Raw genomic sequence first — 23,993 nt, 5'->3', positions numbered from 1 at the left:
TTCTTGATGAAGAAGCCATTTCTATTCATAGCAATATTGTTGGACCAGCTCATTTGGGTAAAAGATGTATTTCTCACATCCATGAAGTCACACATTGGTGCAGCTTCTTTGCCTACTGGCTTGATTTCTTTTCTACCCAGGAAAGGCTGACCTCAATCCATGCTGCCCTTTGTTCTGGATCCTGGATACTTGGTGAGAGCCTCGCAGAGGCCCCCAGCCCCCCACCAGCAAGCAGGAGCCAAAAGCAGTTTCTAAGCTGTTAGCCTCAGGATTCTGGCTACATGGAGAGGAATGGCTTGTTCCCGGAGTGGAATCCGGCTGGAGGACTGCCAACTGCTGGGCTCTGGGAATGCTGCATTTGTTCCAGCAAGGGAACTGGAACTGGAACGCAGCACAATCAGATGTGCTAGAGAACACTCCCCAACTCTGGTCAGTTCCTAAATGCCTTCCTTTGTTAAAAAAAAAACAAAAAACAAACCCTTGGACATTCTTAGAAACTTTAAAAAATAACCTTGCTATTTCTGCCTTGATTATGATAAAGTCATGATGTTTAGTCATTGTTTTTATTTTTAGATTAGCATCTTACTAAATATAATAAGGCTAACTTGATATAATACATAATAATATTCATAAGGAAACAGATGCCAGTTTCTCTGTTTAACAAATGATTGAAGGTGTTAAACTGATTTTAAATAGCTGTCTAAAAATGATTTGTCATTTAGGTTGAATGAATTTTCAAATAACATATTGTGTTTCGTTAGAGAAACACATGAATATAAGACAGACTGACAATATTTAGCTATACAAGAATTTATTAAATAAATATACAAATAGTGCTTTATCCTGAAAAAAAAAATGACAGACTGAATTTCACTATGTGTTGATGGCATTAAAAGATAATTTTTTCATTACCTACTATTAGAATTCTTGAGATCTCCTTCGAGTTATTTTGACAAATTTTAGTGTTTTGTTTCTAAATGAGGAAAAGAGGATAAGGCTTACAGTTGCCATTTGCATGAATGTCTCAAAAAAATAAGATACATAAATGTGAAGAGTATTTTCACCAAATGAAAAGTCAAATTAACTTTAACAAATTATTGTCATTATTATTTTTGATGTTGTTTTTCAAGATAATAGAAAATCTTGGTTGCTCTGGAAGAACTTTAATCAGAAGACTAAAACAGGATCTGAGTAAAGAGCATCCTTAGGCTGATTTGCAGAATTGTTATCACTTATGTGCCATCATTAACTTACCACACACTAACACTCATGTTTCATAAGCACTCTTTTTAACCAACACTTTATTGTGGAATTAAATAAACACTATATGACCAAGAATAAAACAAACTACTTGATTAGAGCCTCATTCAAAGAAATAAACTGCAAAGATCATTGGTTGGGAAAAGCTAGAGAAATGTCAATGTGGTTTGGGCATTAGATAATACTAAAGAATTACTGTTAGTTTGGGGAGGAGTGATAGTATTCTACTGTAGTTACACAGGAAATTTTTCTTATTCCTTTGCAGTGCATCCTGAAGTATTCAGGGGCAAAATACTATGATGTCTAGGATTTACTTTTAAATACTTCACCAAAAAGTAGAAAAGCAAATATGGCAACATGTTAACCTTTAAGCCTTGGTGATGGGCATATGGAAACTCCATACACTTTCCTCTCTACCTTTCTGTACCTGAAAATGTTCATAAGGCAAAACAAGGGAAAAACGGAAACAACTCAGCAAAAGAAAATGTTATCAGGAAGTGGTTCCCACACCCACTGACTCCCTCTAGTGGCCAGTGGCATTAGCTGAGTGCAAAGAAACTACCCAGTCTGGAGCAGACTCAACCCATCTCCTCCAGATACCACACTCACAAGGAGACTCTCAAACTATTTTGTTCTTTCATTTGTTGTCACTGGGTTTATAAAAACAGAAATTTAGGTCTCATTACTCCATTTAATGACCTGAATCCAGAGGAGTAACTTATGGGTCTGAGTGTCGCCAGCTGGGACTTCCTCCAGTAGGTGACTAGGGTCTGAAGCTGGTGGGGGTCAGTCTGTCTTGATTGAGGTGAGCAGGAAGGGTTTTCATAAGAGGCCAAAATCTGTTTTTACCAGTTGTTCTTGTTAGGATTATAGTACACACAAACAATAAAATGTAAGTGCAGAACTCCCATCAGACAACCCACACATGTCACCAGAAAAGTGAACACAGCTTCGGTCTACATTAAAAGTTTAGCAATTGAACGAACGTCTTTATGTCTTAGAATATGTAAGATACTTGAGATGTGTTGGTTTATTTAAGTGATTCTCAACTTTCACCAATTGTGTTCATAAGTCAATTAACTCTTTCATCCTATTAGCATTGGATGAGAGGTTTTCCACCATCCTATAATTCTCTTGTTCAAATCTGAGTGAAAATATCCAAAACCAGATCATAAAAAGAACTTTTTCCCACTAAGTTTGGTCAGGGAATATACAGATCTCCCCCCACTGTTGAATTGTCTCCTTCTGGCATTTTATTTAGACCTGGGCCTCCCAGGCAGTGGTAAAGAACCTGCCTGCCATTACAGGAGGCAAAAGAGACACAGGTTCAGTCCCTGGGTCAGGCAGATCCCCTGGAGAAGTGCATGGCAACCCACTCTAGTATTCTTGCCTGGAGAATCCCTTGGTCAGAGGAGCCTGGCAGGCTGCAGCCATAAGGTGGCAGAGAGTCAGACATGACTGCAGTGACTTAGTGCACACAATATTAAAACCCACTTGCATTTTCTGAGCACACACTGATAACTGGGGCCAGACATGTTCCCCACCCATCCCCCACCCACCCAACTTCAGCCCAGAGTGTGTGGGGAGGCTGCCTGGACTTCCACGTCTGCCACTGTTGATCCATGCACTGGATAATCATATGCCCATCACCAAGCTCTAACTGGGTTAGAAATGGAACGACAGTGAAGCCTGTGGGGAGGTTCTGGAATATTTCACTTGGGTACCTTGAGGTCAGTTACAAGTCTGGACATCACTTCTCTGAAGAAAGTCAAAGAGCAGGCACAACCAGGTAGAGAAGGGACCCTGGAGTCAAACACCTGACTTTCTGGAGCAGCAAGTCCGAAGGCCTTGAAGCTTAGCTTCTAGAAGTTTCTGCTGGGGACTGGCCCCTCCCACGTGATGACACTGTGGGGTGGGGTAATAACAACCCACCTCTGCCCCCGAGCTACTACAGACCCCTACACCAAGTGCCAAGGTAAGAGATGGGTCAGAGCACAGGCAGGTGGAGATCAGCCCTTGGGCTTGTTCCATTGTAGTCCAGGACTCACAGATTCAGGGGCAGAGACACGTGTGTAAGGGAACAAGCTCACCGCCCAAGGGGATCAGGCTGCAGTTAACGGTGGCAGAATCCCGCCCTCTTCCAAGCCTGTTTCCTTACTCACTAGTTGAGGAGAGTGGACTGGTCATTCCTTCCAGCTCTGCCCACCCACCAGGCTGGGACCCACTGGCTGTCGTGGGGTGCACAACAGTCACCAGCAGAGAATGACCACCAGCCAGCGGGTCGTCCCTCATCACTATCCAGGGAGTGGGGGTGATTGGACATCCTTAAGTTGGAGTGAGAACTCATGACTTGGCAAAAGGCAGGGCCACTCTTCCATTGCAGACAGAAGCAGGAGATGGGGAAGAGGCGGTGGTCTGTCCGCTGAGACCCCAAAAAATCTCTAAGGGGCAGGGAAAGGGCTGCTCCAGCCAACTTGCGCAGGGGAGCAGGGGGCTCTGGGTGCAGCTCCAATTCCTGACTCCAGGCCTGGTGGTCAGTGGGAGAGGCCCCGTGGGGAGGGGTTGCTCTGTCTTACAGGCATATCTTGGGATGGGCGGTCATTTTGGCCCCACGTCGGGGTCCGGGCAGAGTGGGAAGGTTCCAGGACTTGGGATGGTCCAGGTCTATCATACCCTCCCAGAGGGAGCCCCGCCCCGGGCAGGGGAAGCAGGATCAGTCCTCCTTCAGTGCCCGGAATTCGGGCAAGCTCCAGGCCCGCGGCGGCGGCGTGTCCCGCTCCACGTCCTCGGAGATGGTGTGGATGTCGCTGGCGAAGGGGGTGATGCGCGCACGGCTCCTGAAGGTGGCCAGGCTGCCTCGGGGGGCCCGCAGGCTCCACTGGCGCGTCAGCCGTTGCGCCTCCTCCTCCTCTTCCATCCTCTCCAGGATCTCCTGCAGCACCGAGCGGAAGAGCCGGGACACCTCCTGCACCTCTGGCTCCTGCTCCGCCACCAGCTGCCGGAACCTGGGTGCCGGGGGCCGGAAAACAAGGCAGGGGTGTGGTGGGTGCAGCGGCGCGTGACCCCAAGGGCGTCCCTGAGCCCCCCGCCCCCACAGTGGGAAATTCCCAGCTTCTCCACTTGCCCACTTCTTCTGAATCAGAAATCCACGCCACCTCCTGACGCTCCAGCCCATCCTGAGGTCCACCCCTGCCACTCCTGGCCTCCATGAGACTCAGCTTCCCCATCTGTAAACTGGGGTCACAGCTACTTTTTTTTGGGGGGGGGTGAGATTAACGCGCTAACATAGGGAAAGATACTGGTAGCTGCTTCTGGTTATCGATGTAGTGAGGAGAGCCCACTGGGGTTTTTCTGGCCTCACTGGTCAGCGTGATCTCCCAGAAATGTACATCCGGTGGTGTCACCGCCCTGTGATGGTCCTTCCGTAGCTCCCCGCCACCTCCTGGCTGAGGGTGCGAGCTGTTTGGTTCTGCTCATCAGTCTCCTGGCTACTTCCTGTCTGCGCTGCAGCCAGGAGTGCGGTTCGCCAGGGCCCCAGGTCCTCCAGGATTCCTGCGTGTGTTCCCAAGCTGTATCCTCTCTCTCCAAGGTCTCTCTGGCTTGGAGCTCCAGAAAGAACCACCGCTAGCAAGTTCATGTAATACCTGGTTCCCTGGTGTGACCCCGAACAGAACACAGACTCTACATTTGCTAATAGTTTTTTTTTCCCCCAAGACCGTGGTTTCTATTGCAAATAAACATGGGTTCTTTTCTGAAAAACACCGGCAAAAGCTCACGTGCCTCTGGAGCTGCCTCCTGCCTCCCTCAGCCTCTAGCACTGACCTGGAAACCGTGGCCCCTTTCTTCCTCCTGCCTTGCTCCTTGTAACGGATCCCTGCTCATCCAGGCCCAGGCTCCAGTGCCATGAGATTATTAGTCCCTGGGGCTCCAGCTGCGCACTTCCGGAGCCTGGGAATGTCCCTGCCGGGTGCCTTGAGGGGAGTTACCTGAGGATGTCTGGAGTTACCTGAGGATGGTGGGGAGTTACCTGAATTACCTGAGGTTGTCTGGAGTTACCTGAGGATGGTGGGAGTTACCTGAGGATGGTGTTACCTGAGTTACCTGAGTTACCTGAGGATGTTTGGAGTTTCCTGAGGATGGCGGGGAGTTACCTGAATTACCTGAGGTTGTCTGGAGTTACCTTAGGAGGGCTGGGAGTTACCTGAGTTACCTGAGGGTGGTGGGAGTTACCTGAGGATGGCAGGGAGTTATCTGAGTTACCTGAAGATGTATGGAGTTACCTGAGGGTGGTGGGAGTTACCTGAGGATGGCAGGGAGTTACCTGAGTTACCTGAGGTTGTCTGGAGTTACCTGAGGAGGGCAGGGAGTTACCTGAGGATGTCTGGAGTTGCCTGAGGAGGTGGGGAGTTACCTGAGTTACCTGAGGATGGTGGAAGTTACCTGAGGATGGTGGGAGTTACCTGAGGATGGTGGGGAGTTACCTGAAGAGGATGGGGAGTTGCCTGAGTTACCTGAGGATGTCTGGAGTTACCTGAGGATGGTGGGAGTTACCTCAGGATGGCATTACCTGAGTTACCTGAGGATGTCTGGAGTTTCCTGAGGATGGCGGGGAGTTACCTGAGGATGTCTGGAGTTGCCTGAGGATGGTGGGAGTTACCTCAGGATGGCATTACCTGAGTTACCTGAAGATGTCTGGAGTTTCCTGAGGATGGCGGGGAGTTATCTGAGGTTGTCTGGAGTTACCTGAGGATGGTGGGAGTTACCTCAGGATGGCATTACCTGAGTTACCTGAGGATGTCTGGAGTTTCCTGAGGATGGCGGGGAGTTACCTGAGGATGTCTGGAGTTGCCTGAGGAGGTGGGGAGTTACCTGAGTTACCTGAAGATGGTGGGAGTTACCTGAGGATGGTGGGAATTACCTGAGAATGGTGGGGAGTCACCTGAGGAGGGTGGGGAGTTGCCTGAGTTACCTGAGGATGTCTGGAGCTGCCTGAGGATGGTGGGAGTTACCTGAGGATGGTGGGAGTTACCTGAGGATGATGAGTTACCTGAGTTACCTGAGGATGTCTGGAGTTACCTGAGGATGGCAGGAAGTTACCTGAGGATGTCTGGAGTTACCTGAGGGTGGTGGGAGTTACCCGAGGATGGTGGGGAGTTACCTGAGTTACCCGAGGGTGTCTGGATTTACCTGAGGATGTCTGGAGTTACCCGAGGACGGCGGGGAGTTACCTGAGGATGGCGGGCCCACAGTAGGCCGGGTGGATCTTGGCGCAGATGTCCTCCAGCTGCAGCCTCTCGCCGGGGCTGAGGTCGTAGGCGGGCCGCGGCGCGCTGGCCAGCCAGCTGTAGTCCACGCGGGTGCAGACCTTCCTCACCGCGTGGCTGCGCTCCCGCTGCTGCCGCTCAGCCTCGCGCATCTGCCCTGCCAGCTCCACCATGAGCGTCTCCAGCACCATCTCCGCAGGGCTCCGTGACGCCGGTCGCGGCGGCGCCTCGTTCCCCCGGAGCCACGGGAGCAGGGACATGGCCCCCAGGCCCTGCCGGGGCCGGGCAGGGGTGCGTCTTCCTCAGCCCCTCTGTCAGCCAAGGTGGGGAGAACGGGGTGAGGCGGGGAGAGCAGAGGCCCAAGTGAGAAGACCTCCCCCTTCACAGCTGGGCAGCCTCGGGTAAGAGGCTTAACCTCTCTGAGCAATTGTTTCTAGGTCTGTAAGACAAAGTGGTGGTGTTGTGAGAAGCAGTTGTGAATTAACTTGGGAAGCTCCCAGCACCGCATAAAAGTAAGATAATCTCACGGCCATAAACGTCTCTAAAGCATCCAGATGATTGAGCTTCCAGATCCTCGGTCACTCCAAACAAAGATGGAAATGTACTGTTGAAAATAAGGCAACAGGCCCCAGATGGAGTCCTTATGCTAAGCCCCACGTCACCAAACCAAGACTTAGTTTCACCTCTCACAGGAATCACTTGATCAGCACTAGTTAAGTAATCTGCCTGATAGCCCTCTGCCAGCCCCTAAAGGATAATAACTTTGCAGCAACCAATTTGCTTTTTTTGCTTTAACATCCTTGTTCCTACTCCCTTTTGACTATAAAAGTGTTTCATTTGGTACAGCTCCTCAGAGCTCCTTGATATTTGCTAGATTTGAATAGACTTTTTTTTTGCTCAAATAAACTCTTTAAAAATTTTTTAATATGCCTCAGTTTACCTTTTAACAATGCTGTGTGGCTGAGCATAATCTTATCCCTATGGTTTAAGGGGAAATAAACACATACATTCAGAACAGATGTTTTCATAACAGGAAATGCCCCCAGTATGTTACTGAAAAAAGCTGAAGATTGTCTGGGACTGATACTGTCCTGCAAATGATACAACTTACCCACCATTCATTCATTTACTCATCATTCATCAGGCAAAAGCATTAATCAAGCACAGTGTACACATCTGCGGAGGAACAACAAGCATGATAGCATGTCTGGACCCTGCTCTCCAGCAGATACAAGACTTGATGAGTAAAAGCCATAATTTAAGTGGAAAGGGGTAAATGTGACTGGTGAAGCATGGAGTCAGTATTGCTGGGGTAGGAATGGGGAAGGAGTGACTCTGGATGATGAAAGGGGTTTTGAAAAGCTTTGTGGACGAGAGAAGGCTGAATGGTGAGTGCAGCCTTCAGACACACGGACTGATGGAGCAGATATCCCAGGTAGAGGCTCCTGCCACGGTACAAGGTGAGATGTGTGCAAGAAGCGTCAGGTGTGACAAGGATCCTAACTCATCATATTCCCACTGGGTCTTGCTCAGTGTAGGTTTGGTGAATGACTGAATGACTAGATGGATGGATAAGTGAATGATGGATGAACACGTGAGTGAGTGAATGTACTGCCATCTCAGGCATGCCCTGCTGCCTGCTGGAAGTGGGTTCATGCCTCTGACAACAGTGAAGGTGAGCTCCATTCCTGGGCTAAAATCTGAACTGGGTCTTTGAGGAGGCTTGCCTCCCCTTCCTATGCCCTTCTCCTCTCCAAGGAGCTCCCCCTTGCATGCAGCAATGGTCTTATTCCTGCCTAGACCCTCTAGATGCAGACAAAAGAGGTTCAATGAACTCATAACAACATGGTGATGAGGCACACGTCACCTCCTGAAGACTCACATCTTTTTTTAGGCAGCCTTCTTGCCACCCTGCACCAGAGAGGGTTAGCCCATAGAAATGAGCTGTTGACGTTGGGGAATCAAACACAAATGGGAAAATTATTGTGGGGTATCAGTAGCTTCTGGGAGTGACACAAATCAAGCTTCCTACTTGCCCATGGAGAAAACAACAACTTCTCTTAGCAACCACCATAATTAAGAAATATAATAGTGTTCATCCTCCACTTAGTCTGAGTGCATCACCATCATGGAGGCTGCAGATTACATATCCTGACGCCTTCTGGGAGGCTGGGAGGGAAGAAGAGACCATCAGACTGTGATACTGGGATCAGGGGCAGTTAGCAGTTTTTCTTCTCGGTCTTCACTGCTTTATATGTCCAGAATCATGTAGTTGGGCAATAGTGTGGAGAAAGGCTGAGAGATGGGGTGGGTTCTGCTCTGAGAGCCCTGAGGCCCCAGGAATCTCTGCCTAAGGCCAAGGGATCTGATCAGTCAGGCAGAGAGATGTTGTAACTGAATGTGTTATTTTTTCCTGGAGTGCTTGTGTTTTTAAAAGAACGCAAGTCAGGACTTTTCTGATGGTCCAGTGATTAAGAGGCTGCGCCTTCACTGCAGGGGACATAGCTTTGATCCCCGGTTGGGAGGATCCTGAGATAAACTATCAGAGTTCAGATATGGACTCTGAACCAGGCAAACCAAAATGACTGGCCAAAGGAAACTTGGAAGAAATGCCCCATAAAAGTAGTTCAAACTACCACAAAGGTGCGCCTCAGTGATTCTCTAAGTCTGTCCATGTGTCTATACATATGAACTATACTCTTTTCCTCCTAATAAATACTTGTTTCAATACTTTCCATCTTTGAGGGAGTTCTTTTCTGCAAAGCTGAAGAACCACGGCCTTGTCACTGACCACGAGTCTAGTGGCTAGAATTTGGTGCTTTCATCGCGGTGGCCTGACTTCAATCTCTGGCCAGGAGCCGAAGCCTTGCTTCAAGTCTCTGCAGGCCGAGGCTACCTGAGATCAATTAGATACCATAACACCGTGCCTGGGGTCTCTGAGCTGTATAAGGACCTGTCTGCCCTCATCCCCTCAAAATGTCACTGGCCTCAAAATATAAGTAGAGATCTACAAAATTGAAATTAATAAAAATTTCAAATTTAAGTAATGAAACTCCTTTCTACATTTTTATTATAAAATAATTATAATGTGAATTCATTTGATGATGTTTGAGGTGATGTGGAGTGAGGCCTTCAATAGCAAAGGGGTCTAGATTGAAGATCTTCGCATCATCCTAGATTTAAACCCTGGGGTGCTTAAAGGCTTTCAACAATTCCTGATTATCCTTGAGATTAGACTCAGACCCCTTAAGTGGCTTCAAGGCCCTTCATCATGTGGCTCCTGTTTACGTCTTCAGCTTCATGTCTCACCAAACTTCCCCTTACCCCTATGTTCCCCTAACACCCTCCCCAACTCCACCCTCCATTCCCTTAATGCACCCTGCTGCCTCTTGCTTTTAGGGCTTTGTACATCCTCAATTCCTGAATAAGCCCCACCTCAGCTCTTAGCTCATACTCTTGTTTGCTTTAGGAGCCTTCCCGATCCTCCCTGACCAGGCTCCCAGGTGTGCTTTCCCCATCATGGCATGGTCAAACCTGGCTCAGCGAACGATGATGGCCTGTGTGTCTCTCTCCAGCCAGAGCAAGGACCCAGGTCTTGAGCATCATCCTACCCAGGCCCCAGAGCCAGGCACAGGGTCTGGTCTAGAGCAAGTGTTCAACGTGTACTCAGTCGCTTCAATCCTCTTCTACTCTTTGCAACTCCATGGACTGGAGCCCACCAGGCTCCTCTGTCCTTGGAATTCTCCAAGCAGGAATACTGAAGTGGGTTGCCATGTCCTCCTCCAGGGGATCTTCCTGACCCAGGGATCGAACCCACATCTCCTGCATCTCCTGCGTTAGCAGGTGGGTTCTTTGCCACTAGCACCACCTGGGAAGCCCCAGTGTTCAACAGACATCCATAATAAATGGAGTGATACTTGCTTTCTAACTTGTTTGAATAAATACCAGAGTAACGGATAAAGTTGCCCTGTGGGGCTTTAGTCCTTGCTCTGTGTGTGTGTGTGTGTGTGTGTGTGTGTGTGTGTGTGTGTGTGTGTGTGTGTGTGTGTGTAGCTGGGCTAGAAATCTACCTAGACAATCCCTTCCCATTCCAAAATTTCTCCCCCTTCCTAAGGCCCATTTTGAAGGATTCATTTTGGGGTCAAGCACTGCCCTCCTTAAGAGCATTTTTTTTCTTCTTAGTCTGGGATTACATTTAAGTTGAAAGGAGAATGGTTTGGTCTCGGAAGGTCTTCCTGCAGTGGGGAGAAACATACAGAAAGAGGAGGTGGGAAAACCCTAGAGATAACTTATGTCTCCAGGAAAACTGTCCTCTTAACATCCACTCCAGGCCTGGTGGGGGCACCAGGCTTGAGCAGCAGGCCTACAGCTCCCACGTGCAAGGGCCTTGGGGCAGTGCTGCAGATGGAGGCTTGCATACCATATGTTTAAATATTCGCAAATTACAAATTAAGCTAACAAACTATTCAATAAAATACGTTCTCTCCCTTCCTTGTCAAATAAACCTTCATAACAACTGGAAGGGTCTGATTCAAGCTGAGAATTCTTGGATTCTGTGGAGTTCTTCGCTGGTATGTGGAAATGTGGGTTGAGCCTGTTCCTGGCCCTTAGCCTGTCCCCTCTTTCTAGCCACACCCCGAGGGGCCTTGCAGACATGCAGGGAGACGCTGAGCTTCATGTCCAGGCCCACCCACATCCCTGCCAACAGGGCCTCTTAGCCTCCCTCAGACCTAAGGTTGCTCCCACTGTGCTGTGGCTGGAGGTGTCCTGCTCCAGCTCTGGAAGTGGGCGGGTGACTGTCCAGGCAAGGATTTCTGGATCTCAGCACCTAAGGCCTGACCTGGAGGGGATGTGACTCAGAGTGGGCACATCTCTAGACTTCCCCAGACTCCTTGCTCTGGATTGGGGAAGCCAGAGTGCAGACCAGGATGGGGCGGGGGCCCTCTTCCAAGGTAGAAGCCTGTGCCCTTGACCCAAGTTGGCTGCCAGAAACGGGGTGCTCAGCCCACGGCAGATGGCAGAGCCTGGGCAGGGATTCCGCCTGAGTCCCAGGCACAGTGGGCTCTCAGTTTCTCTGGCCCAGGGGCTGGGCTCTCAGATGGTGGAGAGGGGTGGGGTGTTTTGAATTTTCTCCTCCCCCCAATCCCTGCCTCCTAGCCCAGGCTGGAGGCTCTGACAGAGACAAGGCTTCTGCTGGAGCTATATCTGTCACGGGTGCCAGCTGTTCTCCTGGAGGCTCTCCAGCAGGTCTGATTAAGTTCTTAAGGGCAGAGGAGGGACGGAGGGGGAGATGGAGGGAAGGAGGGAAGACATGAGGGAGAGGGGGAAAGGTAGAGGGAAGGAGGGAATGCAGAAACAGAGAGGCAGGCAGACCAGACCATGCCAGAGCTGGCTGCTTGGCTTATCGCTGGGCCTCCCCGGGACCTGAGTCTGTGTTGGGAAGCACCTGATGCCAAGCTGTGGTCTGATTAAGACTAAAGACACCCAGAAGGCTCATCAGAATTGCTGTTAGGTGGTCTTGCCCAGTTGGATTCTGCCCGTCCCTTGCGTTGGATTAACCCCCATGGCAGAGCCAAACTCCCAGCTAAAGCCCTCGCTCCCACTCAAATCCTGCCAAGTGACTCCAGGACCTTCCCATGAGGAATATCTGCTTCCTGTTCAGGCAACAGCACCTGCAATCTGCATCCAACACACAAGCATTGTTTGAATCTGTGTTTTTAAAACATTAGGACATCTGGGAAAATCTGAGTATGAGCTGTATGTTAGGGAATGGGTGTTGCTTTTCTCGGATATAAAAATGGTAATTATGGTTCTAGGGGAATCTTGACAGTGCAATCTTGGGAGGCAATGCTGGACTGTTCCTGGCTGAGTGTCAATGATTGTCTACAAGGTCTTACATTCCAGTCATTCAGATGATGCCACATGTCCAGCTACACGCGTGCATTCAGGTAGGGTAAAATACTTTGTCCAGGGGGAATTTATGCCTGGTTTTTTTTTTTGCACTATTATTCCAATTGTATTGCGTGTTTGAGAGATTCATAATTTACAAGTTGGAATACATCTGGCTCAAAGCTCACTTCTTGCAGGAAGCCTTCTCAGTCTATTCTATCTAGCGGTTGACTTGCCCCTCAGCACCTCTGCCCACAGTTTAGACCTGACTCGTGAGTAGTGCTGTGGTGTTTCTCCACAGCTGGGGGTGGTGTTGAGGTAGTGAACGGTGGCGTGTGCTGGGAGGCTCTGGGTGGGCGAGACCAAAGCCCAGGCCTGAATTCTGACTCATGATGCACTTGCAACTCAGTAAACATGGGTAGGGGTGTGTGCAGTGTACCTGTCCCTGTGCAGGTCTGGGGCCCCCTCCAGGAGCGTGCATTCAAGACAGGAGTGGGCACAAGGAGACAAGCCATCTCTGTGCTGTCTGGAAGGGTGCTGCCATCCAGTAAGGGACACTGCCCTTTGGTTCCTCACCAGCTCAGGTGAGGCAGGCTGGTGTAGTAGGGAGAGCCAAGGTTTTAGCAGAGAAATCCTAAATTCAAGTCCTATGCCCTTCTGGTCCCACACTGTGCTGCCTTCCCAAGTTACCTTCATTGCTCCAAGTTTCCCCATCTGTAAGATGGGGTAATAAGGTACCTACTTGAAGTTACTGTGAAGACTAAATAAGGTAATGCGGACTTCCCTGGTGATACAGTGGATAAGAACCTGCCTGCCAAGACAGAGGACGTGTGTTCCATCCCTGGTCCAGGAAGATTCCACATGCCGTGGAGCAACTAAGCCTGTGTGCTACAACTGCTGAGGCTCACACACCTAGAACTCAGGCTCAGCAACAAGAGAAGCCACTTCACTGAGAAGCCCACGCACCATAAGAGTAGCCCCTGCTCGACATAACTGGAGAGAGCCTGCGTGCAACAATAAAGGCCCAGTGCCATCAAAAATAAATAAATTTAAAAGTTCTCACAACCAATTTGAAAAAGCAAGGTAATGTCCCTTTAAGTGCTTTGTAAACTAACAAGAAGTTGGTTGATCTGGGTCTATGACTGTTCCTTGGCGCAAGGGCTTCAGGAGAATTCAGAGTTTTAAAACTTGGATAGAAAAAAAAAAATCTTTATCTCCTCTATCTTTAACTGAAATGTGATATTTTTGTCAGTTATGAATACTGGCCCCTGACTACGGCAGTGTCAGTACTCCTGTGTCGGTTTTATCTCCCTCAGAAGTCAGATTCTTTTTTCATAATACTTTAAAGTTGTTATTCTTGAAATATGGTTTGTGCTCATCAGGGCTATGAAATCATACTCATTAGCCCTGCCACTAGAGTTTACTATTTTACGTGTGGCTACAGGGCTTCCCTGATAGCTCAGTTGGTAAAGAGTCTGCCTGAAATGCAGGAGACCCAGGTTTGATTCCTGGGTCAGGAAGATCCGCTGGAGAAGGGATCGGCTACCCACTCCAGTATCCATGGGCTTCCCTGGTGGCTCAGCTGGTAGAGAATCCACCTGCAATGCAGGAGACCTGGGTTCAATCCCTGGGTTGGAAAGATGCCCTGGAGAAAGGAAAGGGTACCCACTCCAGTATTCTGGCCTGAAGAATTCCATGGACTCTATAGTCCATGGGGTCTCAACGAGTTGGACATGACTGAGTGACTTTCACAGAGGCACATACATTACTGTATCTTAAATTGCTTCTTAAAAATATTTCAATAGGAGCCTGGTTTCAGGGAAAAAGCGTTCAATAGCTGCATTTCAATACAGCGGTTTCTTTCGTAATTGCAGGAACTTAGCTGTATGCATTGAGGAACATTTCACTGAGAATGCGTCCACAGGCTTCACATACTTCCAAAGGGTCAAGGACCCTTGGCTTGGGGCAAACCTGACCCCAGTCCAGCTCCTAACTTGCTGGGCCTTGGCGCTGGGAGAGCTGTTGAAGGGAGAACTCAGGGGTGGAGTCTCACGTCCCAGCAACCTCTCGCCTGTTCTGGGGCTGCGGTCCCCAAGTCCTTTTTCTTCCGTTCTCTGCTCTTCCTTTCTCTTCCTTTCTGCCTCATTATCCTCCCACCTCACAAGCTCTGAGCCTTCCCTTCAGCCTATTTTTGAACACCCCTGAGGATAATGTCTTTTCCGTGGCTCCCTGGGTGACACTGGCACCAGCTGTAGCTCGTTGATACGCTGGAGAAAGGAGCCCCATCCCTTGAGGGCAGGAGGAGTCTGGTTCCTGGCAGTTAGCACAGGAGGGGAGCAGGGGTGTTTCTGCGGTGGGAACAATGCGGGGTGTGCCCGTGGAACAGGCAACAAGGCTCTGACCCATCCTTGCCCCCCGCCAGAGGTGTAAGAGACCATCTGCCTCTGGTGGGGACCGAGGCCCCTTGCCTCTCACCATCCAGGGAAGGACCATGCACTTTCTGCCGGGAAGCTGTTTTCTCTGGACAAAACCGCCCACCCAGGCCCCGCCTCTAAAGCTGGGCCCTAACAGCTGAGCTGGGCATCTGCAGGCTGGGGCAGGGGCTGCCCTGTGTGCCCCCCAAAACCCATGATCCCAGAGCAGCACCTCCAGAGTGCAGGCTGTGAGGCTTTGTGGGAGCTGGCCCCGAGGGAGGGGCAGAGGCCTCCAAGAAGCAGGTGCAGAGAGTCTGTGCTCCCTCCGCCGACCCACCTTCCTCCCAGCCTTATTTTTGCCAAGACCAACTTCACAGAGTACAAATTACCTTATTTCTTTTTGGCGTCATAGAAAAATAGCCTGTAACCCACCAAGCCAGGCGGGACTCAGCCAGTCCTGTGGGCCTCTGCCCACCCGAGAAACATCCGCTCATCTTTTAAGATGCTACAGCCTGCCCCTCACTGGCCCCCAGAGGCTAGCAGAGCTCTCATTGCAGCATCTCTAACAAACATACGTCTCTCTTCTTTGGTTGTAATTCTCGCTCCCTGACTCGGCTATGAGCTCTATGAGGAGAAGAGCTTTGTTGAATCTGTTGAGTCTGTATCTGTTGAATCTGCTGGGAGGCAGTAGGCCCTAATGAGTGGTTCCTGAGTGAATGAATGGACAAATGAAGGAATAAGGCAATCAGTCCTCCTCAGACTGAGGCAGGAGTGAAAACAGAAGGGGGATGAGTGCTCAGGTCCAGCTTGCCCCTTGGAGATCTTTGTCAGAGGGGGAAACACCCTGGTCTCTTTCTGAGAGAAACTGCCCTAGTCTTTATCTGAGAGGATATGCTATCCATGGTCCTCATCTGAGGGGAGAGGCTCTGGTCTCCATCTGAGGCGAGAAGACGTGGTCACTTTCTGAGGAGAGATGCCATGCTCTCTCAGTCTTATGGGAGGCTCCTGGACTCTGTCTGAGGGGAAAGCCCTGGTCCTTATATGATAGTAGCACCCTGGTCTTTGTCTGAGAGGAGACACCATAGTCTTTTTCTGAGACAAGTTACCCTGGTCTCCAAGAGGAGAAGCCATGGTCCTCATCTGAGGGGAGAGGCTCTGGTCTCTGTCTGAGAGGAGAAGACTTGGTCCCTTTCTGAGGAGAGACACCATACTCTCACGATCTTAGGGGAGGTTCCAGGACTCTGTCTGAGGGGAAAGCCCTGGTCTTTATATGATAGTAGCACGCTGGTCTTTGTCTGAGAGAAGATACCTTAGTCTTCTTCTGAGACAAGCTGTTGTGGCCTCCGTCTGAGAGAAGAATCCACAGTCCTTATCTGAGGGGAGACAGAGATGCTCTGGTCTCCATCTGAAGGGACAGTCCGGGCCTTTTTCTAAGAGAAGTCACTGTGGTCCCTTTCTGAGAGGAGATGCCCTGGTCTTTTTCTGAGACAAGTTGCCCTGATCTCTATGTGAAGGGAGGACTCAGGTAGTTTTCTGAGAGAAGTCACTCTGGTCCCTGGCTGAAGGGAGATGCCCTGGTCCCTGTCTTAGGAGAGAAGCCCTTCACTTTTTCTGTGAAGAATCACCCTGGTGACTGTCCCAGGGGAGACTCCCTGAGCACTGTCTGAGAAGAGGCACCTGGGTCTCGGTCTGAGAGAAGTTGCCCTGGTCTTTATGTGATAGAAGTCACCAATATCTGTCTGAGGTGGGACACCCTGGTCTCTGAAGGAAGAACCTTGGTCTTTTTTGAGAGAAATCGCCATGATCCCTTTCTGAGGGGAGACACCCTGGTCTCTGTCTTGGGGGACACTCTGCTCCGCAGACTCTGCCCGAGGGGAAGTCAGAAATATCATATATTTCTTTATATGATAGAAATATCCCTTCAACTGACCAGTAGGAGGAGGCTGGTCCCATGGTGGATGCTCCTTCCCAAGCCTGATCTTGTCCCTGAGGCCCCATCCAGGCCTGTTCTCCCAAACGTATCTTGGGGACTCACGGGCAGCTCTGTAGTCAGAGGGACTGAAGCCCACACATCGCCCATGTACCGTGGTCACTGGCGTGTCCTGAGATGCTCCAAGCCTTGTCCTTTGTGGTTCTCAAGTCACAGGTTCAAATCAAGGAAACTCTGATTTGCATTTCCCCTCGCTTCCCTCTTGAGCTTCTCTGGTGGCTCACATAGTAAAGAACCTGCCTGCAATGCAGGAGACCTGTTTGACCCCCTGGGTTGGGAAGACCCCACTCCAGCATTCTTGGCTGGAGAGTCCGGTGGGCTATAGTCCAGGGGGTGCAAAGAGTCGGACACAACTGAGCAACTGACACACTTGCTTCCCCCTAGATGGATCCTCCCTGTAAAGGCAGAAGGGAAAAGCCTTGGGCTGGGTCCTCCCTGACAGGCTTGCTGCCTCTGGAGTAGACAGAAACCATGACTTCCTGTGAGTCCGTGAAGCAGGGACCAGGCCATGGCACGGAGGCTGCTGCAGAGTCTGCCGCCTCTTGTGGGACAGACGAAGACAGTCGGGGCCTCCCTGCGGCCATCGGGGCCCTACGCTCAGATGGCGCGGTGGACTGTCCCCTTCTACTCAGCTCAGCTCAGCCGGCCACTGCTGTAACTTCTGTCCCCTGGGGAGGTGACCCTCTTACCTGGCTTTCTGAGGTCAGGCTCTGCAGAGGTGAAGGTCCCAGGGGGTCCTGATTCTGCTTCCCTGTCTGGGAGACGAGAGTGTCTGGATCCTTTCAGGGAAAGACAGGAAGTTCATCGGCCACAGGAGGACAGGGTCAAGGGAAGACTACATCCAAACGCCTCCCTCCTCTTCCTCTTGTGCTGTGGGCTCCTGCCTCACGCTTCTTCCTCCTTCTACCTCTCAGAAGTTGTGCTGAGAGAAAACAATGCTGACCAGAGGAGGGATCCACCCTGGGCTGGAGTTTGCAGTGTGTGTGTGTGTGTGTCTCCAGAGGCTGGAACCACACAGCTCCTTGGATGAACCCCAAGGCAACCCAGCTCCTGATTGGTGGTTGCCATGGAGACCCACCTAAGCCTCTTCCACCTGAGCTGTATTATCTGAAGAGGGAGTCTATTTGACCTGACAGTCACCTGAGAAGACCCAGGGGGTGAGAGCAGGCCCGTGTCCGGATGGCCTTCTGCCCTGGCCTCCCCCAGCTGGCGCTTGGGCTGGCACAAGCTGGGGAGCCAGGACATGCTTGCTGCACCCTCTGTAGAGCCCTAGGAGGACCTGCTTAGAGCAGATGTTTCCAGGTACCAGCTGGATGGTTCCTGGCCAAAGCACGCTCTTTCTACCCACTCCCTCCGCCAGCAGAGGAGTGATTCAGGTGCCGAGAGCAGGAACTCTCACCTTTAATCACAACCCTCTCACCTGCCCTCCTCTTGGCTCATGAAAATTCTCTCCTTCCCTCAAGGCAAGCTCAAGTGCACAGAGTTCTTCTTCTGATGCTCTGGAGGAGGGGCTAGGCTGAGGAAATAATCCCAGCAGAGGAGGCAGGGTAGACTGTGATTACTGACTTTGAGATAAGATGGGGGGCCGGCAGGAGTGGGCCCCTTGCTATTCCTCCTGTTGCTATTCTTCCAAGTCCTGCACTTGCCTCTGGGCCTCCTGCCTGTCTCTGTGCCCTGCACACTGTCACGTGGAGACTTTTCAAGCTATGGGCCCCGTGTGGGCCAGCCTGCCCCCATCAGACATTAGAAACCAATGCCCGCTGCCCCGTGGGGGCATCCAGGGTGCCCTAGTGGGCACTAAGCTGCCTTGTAATAGATCTCAAGTGATGCCGTACCAGGTAGTACCAGGTACCAGGCAGTAGAGTGACTTCTGGATATGTCTAGTCCTGAGTGTATCGAAAATAAAGCAGAAAGCATCACCAAGAAGAAACCAAGCCATGCCTGATGAACCACCTCACTCCACTCACCTGCCTGCCTGCATGTTTTGATTATGTCCCTGAGTGCTAGGCCGCTTTGCGCTTCCTTTGTGGCTGGATCCATTAGATAGATCTGCCTTTCCCCCCTCCAGCTGCTCAAGCAGGGCTCTGGAGTCAGGAGCTGCGTCATACACCTCTCTTGACCAGTTCACAGTACAACAGTCCCAGTGATGGGGAAGGTCCTTCGGGGATAGGACACTCCCACATTTTTAGGAGCTTAAGTTGACCTCCTCACACTCACAGATCCACGGTGGCCTCCACACCCAGGATAAGCCACAGCCAGAGCAACCTGGGGCAGGTAACCAGGAGTCCCCACCTCTGAACATCCCACCACTATGCTGACACAAGGGCAAAAACTCTGAGGTGTTTCCATGCTGGCAGGGAGGGGACCAGTAGGATGAGAAGGCTCTGCTCTCTCTTCGGGAAAGTTGCTAGAAGTGGTAAGAAGAGGCCTGTGACTAAGTCACAAGTTCGTTCATGCAGCACGGATGTCCAGAGCACTCTTCTGTGCAGGCAGGATACCAGATGCTGGCTGAGGGTTCACAGTTCCCTTCCTCACCTCTCTCACTCCACACTTCCCAGCCAAAGCCCCTTGAGGCTGGGTCAGATGAGGAGAAGATGGAATTCTTGGGATTTCCCTGGTTGTCCAGTGGTTAGGACTCTGCACTTCCACTGCTGAGGGCATGCATTTAATCCCTAGTTGGGGAACTAAGATTCTTCAAGCCTTGAGGCACAGCCAAAAAGAAAAAAAAATTATTTAAAAGAAGAAGAAGAACATGGAATTCTTACAGGAGAGTGCGGAGCAGGGACAGAATTAGAGTTCGGCGCAAAATGCCTTTTTCTTCCTGCTGTGTAGTCTTGGGTCAACTACAGACCATTCTATTGGAATAAAAAAATTTACCCTATGGATTAGGCTTAAAACCTCACCCTCACACATACACACACACGCGCGCACACACACACACACACACACACACACACAATTAATGTAAATGAGATCATGCCAACTCTGAGCCATTAAAGGAAGATCCGTCTGCAGCAGTGTGCTAAGGACTCCTGACCTGTGACTCTGGGGAACATGCACACAGATGACTAGTTTCTCAGCGTCCTCCCCTCCCAACACAGCTGGCCCCTTCCCTCTACTTTTCAGTGACACCTATGCCCAGAGGAGGGGGGTTATGCCTTCCTACTTCCCTCCCTCCCCCACCGCCCTGACACCATAACTCAAACACAGCTTGGTGTTGGTGCCGACTGCTCATCTCTTTTCACCCGTTAGCCTGTGGAGGCTTTGTGATTATCCACGCTGAGTGTGAGTTTTACTAGGGAGAGAAAGTGGTGGTGGTTTTTCCCTCATTTGGCATCCCACAAAGTCGCTGAAGTGTAGTTAAATATTCAGCAACCATTCAAATGGAGAAATACCAGCAGGGCTGTGACATTGCCTCACAGATGGCATTTGATTAATAAATTGGAGATGTGGAATTACGAAGCCACTGGGTGCAGAACTGGATTAAAAACTGCAAGGAGATTGGAGGAGAGCCCTGATCCCAGATGTCAGGCTGTGCCATGGGCTGCTCTTCCCGATCCCTCCTCCCTGGCTTCCTTCCAGGCTGTGGGAGCCAGTCCAAACCATTTCTAAGCGCTCTGTCATGCATTGGGTTTTCAGAGCCTAAAGAGGGATAAAAGTGGCATAGTAGTCACAGGCAGACCAGACTCACACTCACCTGTGCCTCCCTGGGAATGGCTCCCCATCCAGTATTCCTGCCTGGAGAATCCCATGGACAGAGGAGCCTGACGGGCTACAGTCCATGGGGTCGCAGATTGGACACAACTGAGCGGCTAACACTTTCACTTTCCTCCCTCTGGGCAGCCCTCTTTGCACTCCCGTGGCCACATTTCCTTCTAGCCAGAGGCAGCTTTGCAGATGACTGCAGGGAAATAAGAACCTCACCTTCTCCCAGCTGGCTTGCCTAAGTCCCTGCTTCCTCACTCTCTCCTTCTCGCCCCTCTTCTCCATTTAGTCTCACACTGTTGTTTTTTTCCTCTTAATCTGTATCATCTAACTATTTATCTATCTAAAATAATGAAAGGGAACTAGGGAGAGAGACATAATACATCTCTCATTCATTTATTCACTAGGTGTCTGTTGACCATCTACCCTGCGCTAAACAGTAACTTGATGCCTGCTTTCTATGGAATTCACTCACCACTGACTTCTTTTAGGTTCTGCCCTATGGTTTGACTGATCTTGAGAGCCTGGGCAAAACCAGCTAGCTGTCCATCAAAGATTCATGCCCCTCTTCCAGAGTGAGACATACTTTGGGGAAGCTGCTGTCCAACCAGGGACCCCATTACCCAGCCTCCTTCACATCCATACAGGACCATGTGACAATGAAATGTGGATGGAAGGCCTGGCTTATGAAACACTGCTGTGCAATTCTCCACTTCCCCTCTTTCTCTCACTTGCTGATGGTCGATAAGGACTCTGAGGCCCCCAGAGGGTGGTAGAGCCCCAGTTTTGAAAGAGCCCAGGTCCCTAAATTACTATGCGCCAGGCCACCCATCAGTCATCCGTGTTGAACTCCAATATGTGCAAGCAATGTATTGGGTCAAACACTAAGACTTGGGGTTTCTCTCTCACAGTGATTGGCACTCTCATGATTAGTGCAAACCCTGTGGGAAGGGATGGATGTGGAAACTTTCTGCCTTCCTTGGTTCCTGAACATCAGAGATCTTCTTGATGGGTCCCCTCTGGTTTCTCCATCTTCATCCCAAAGAACCAATTACTCTACCCTATCTTGTCTCATGCCTTTGTGCGCAGTGCTCACTCTGTTCCAAATGCTGGGGGTCCAGGGGGCTGTCTTACTCATCCCTGAAAATCTACCCCAGTGGTGAGCCTCAGTGAACCTTCTGTCTGCCCAGCTGCCCCCTCCTCTCCATTCTCCAAAGCTTCATTCTTCTCTCTGTGTATACAATCAATCCTCATTACTCACAGTTGCAAAGCTGGCTACTCACTAAATGTATTTGTAATCCCCAAATCAATACTCAAGGCACTTTTGTGGCCATTCTGGACATGTGCAAAGTGTTAAAAATTCGACATTCCCAACTGAAGTGAAACGAGGCCATCTCCTGTCTTCCTGTTTTGGCTCTCAGATGGTCAATAAATATCCTTCCCCTGGCCTATTTAGTGTCCACTTTGTGCCTTTTGCTGGTGATTTCACTGTCCAAAATGGTCCCCAAGTGCAGTGCTGAAGTGCTGTCTACCGTTCCCAAGTACAAGAAGGAGAGAATGCATGGCTTAGATGCACTTCGTTTAGGCATTAAGTTGCAAGTTATATTGCTGTTGGCTGTGATTTCAATGTTAATGAATCAACAACGCACAAAAATAAGGAGTCTTTGAACAGAAATACACAGAAGACAAGGTTGTATACTGACTGGCTGATGAAAATGTCCTGACCAGAGGCTCACAGGAACCTAACCGTGTGTTTCCCCTAGAAGCGGTGGTTCAGGGCTGGCAGTGACATTCAGAACATGACGACTGCAAATAATGAGAATCAGTGGAGCATCACATTGTTGGCTGAACTTCCCTGCAGAATAAGGACTGCTCGAGGGCCAGGAGCCCAAGCCCCAGCGTGTGGTGAGAGGTCAATGCTTTTAGACACCCTGAACCTGCTGTCTGCACCCAGCAAATGCCCTGGACCTGCCTCTGTCCTCCTGAGCCTGAGATCAGCTGTCACAGGCCCGAGGACCCACAGACCACAGACATAAGTAGACAGGAGTGGACTGTGAGGGGCTGAGGTCACCCACAGGTGGGAATGTGCAGAGGCCAGAGGAAGCAGGCGATGTGAGGGCTATGGGAGGGTGGTCTGGGAGCCTGGGCACTCGACAGTGTGGGAAGCCAGTCCAGGTCCAGGGCTAAGAAAGCAAGAAAGCTGCTTCCGCTCAACCCGGAAATGCTTCTGGGAGGAGGCTGAGTACCAGCAAATCAACGGGAGAGGGGAGCCAGGATGTGCCCTGCATTAGAGGGATAAAACCTGAAATGACATGAGCTGGTGCAGGCCCTCTGGGTGGGTACTGACTCGGGGCCTGAAGGGATGCCTCGGACCCGGGAAGGAAAAGAGGTGGTGTTAGTGATAAGACAAGGAGCAGCTGTGACGCACAGGGTGAAACAAATTGTCACATGTGGATCTGAATGTAGATTCTGAAATCAGTTTCCAAAGAAGAATGCTGGTGAGTCCAGACCAATAGTAGCAGCTTGGTAGTTAGTACACTGCCTGGCTCCTGGAATAGTGCCCCGAATAGTGTGGAGGATGACGGAGAGGGTGGAATTGTCTGGAAATCCTGACTTGATGGTGGGGAGTCACAACACCCTAGGGGAGGAGCAGAAAGGAGGGGAAGCTGACTTGGGGTCCCTTGGTGGTGTGGATGGGAAGGCGAAGGTGTCTTCATGACTCCCAGGAGGACAGACCCAGTGACCAGCCCCACACATGGAGGATGGGTTTAGTGAAAAAGTGAAAGTTGGTCAGTCATGTCCGACTCTTTGAGACCCCTTGGACTATACAGTCCATGGAATTTTCCAGGCCAGAATACTGGAACGGGTGGCCTTTCCCTTCTCCAGGGGATCTTCCCAACCCAGGGATTGAACCCAAGTCTCCTGCATTGCAGGCGGATTCTTCACCAACTGAGCCACAAGGGAGGATGGGTTTGGCTGAAGATAAAGATCTGGGGGTCATCTGAGTCAAGGGAGGCGTTTGATGTTGGACACAGGGGACTGACTCAGCTCACATGGGACCTGGGATTGACTTACAGGCCCAGGGGAGGGGCGGGCTGAGAAGGGCTTGGGAACCTAACCCTGTGCACTTGTTTCCACTGCATTCCCACCGCAGTCGGCTCTAAGGAACCAAGGGGAGCTAAGTGGGCATTGTTCGGTAATGTGTCTCCCTGACGCTGCTGCTGCTGCTGCTAAGTCGCTTCAGTCGTGTCCGACTCTGTGCGACCCAATAGACGGCAGCTCACCAGGCTCCCCCGTCCCTGAGATTCTCCAGGCAAGAACACTGGAGCGGGTTGCCATTGCCTTCTCCCATGTGTCTCCCTAGTGTCCAGTCATCGTCTTGTGATGGCCCAAGTGATAGGAAGTCTGTGAACTTTTAGAAGTGTGGGGACTTCCCTAGTGACCCAGCGACTAAGACTCTGCGCTCCCAAG

General features: G+C 50.5%; 1 protein-coding gene and 1 non-coding gene across 2 annotated transcripts; one reads left to right on the top strand and one right to left on the bottom strand.

Moving 5' to 3' along the window:
• Positions 1–794: 794 nt before the first annotated feature.
• On the bottom strand, positions 795–17,784 carry RD3 (RD3 regulator of GUCY2D). Its single transcript, XM_042229234.2, has 3 exons — positions 17,507–17,784; positions 6,489–6,963; positions 795–4,265 (listed from the first exon to the last, which is right to left on the bottom strand). Exons 2-3 carry the CDS (start codon positions 6,782–6,784, stop codon positions 3,974–3,976), a joined length of 588 nt encoding a protein of 195 aa, XP_042085168.1. The 5' UTR covers positions 6,785–6,963; positions 17,507–17,784; the 3' UTR covers positions 795–3,973.
• TRNAF-GAA (transfer RNA phenylalanine (anticodon GAA)) lies at positions 13,862–13,934 on the top strand. Its single transcript has one exon. It is a non-coding gene; the product is annotated as a tRNA-Phe (tRNA).
• Positions 17,785–23,993: the final 6,209 nt, after the last annotated feature.

The sequence above is a fragment of the Ovis aries genome, chromosome 12 (assembly GCF_016772045.2).
Source record: "Ovis aries strain OAR_USU_Benz2616 breed Rambouillet chromosome 12, ARS-UI_Ramb_v3.0, whole genome shotgun sequence".
Classification (NCBI taxonomy): domain Eukaryota; kingdom Metazoa; phylum Chordata; class Mammalia; order Artiodactyla; family Bovidae; genus Ovis; species Ovis aries.
This window is presented reverse-complemented; position numbering and strand designations above follow the sequence as displayed.

Bases quoted from the DNA above. Each gene is read 5' to 3' on its own strand.
- RD3 (XM_042229234.2), bottom strand. From the start codon at position 6,784: ATGTCCCTGCTCCCGTGGCTCCGGGGGAACGAGGCGCCGCCGCGACCG. The intron at 4,266-6,488 runs GTAACTCCCCGC...CCCGGCACCCAG, and splicing joins TGTGGGCCCGCCATCCTCAG to GTTCCGGCAGCTGGTGGCGG.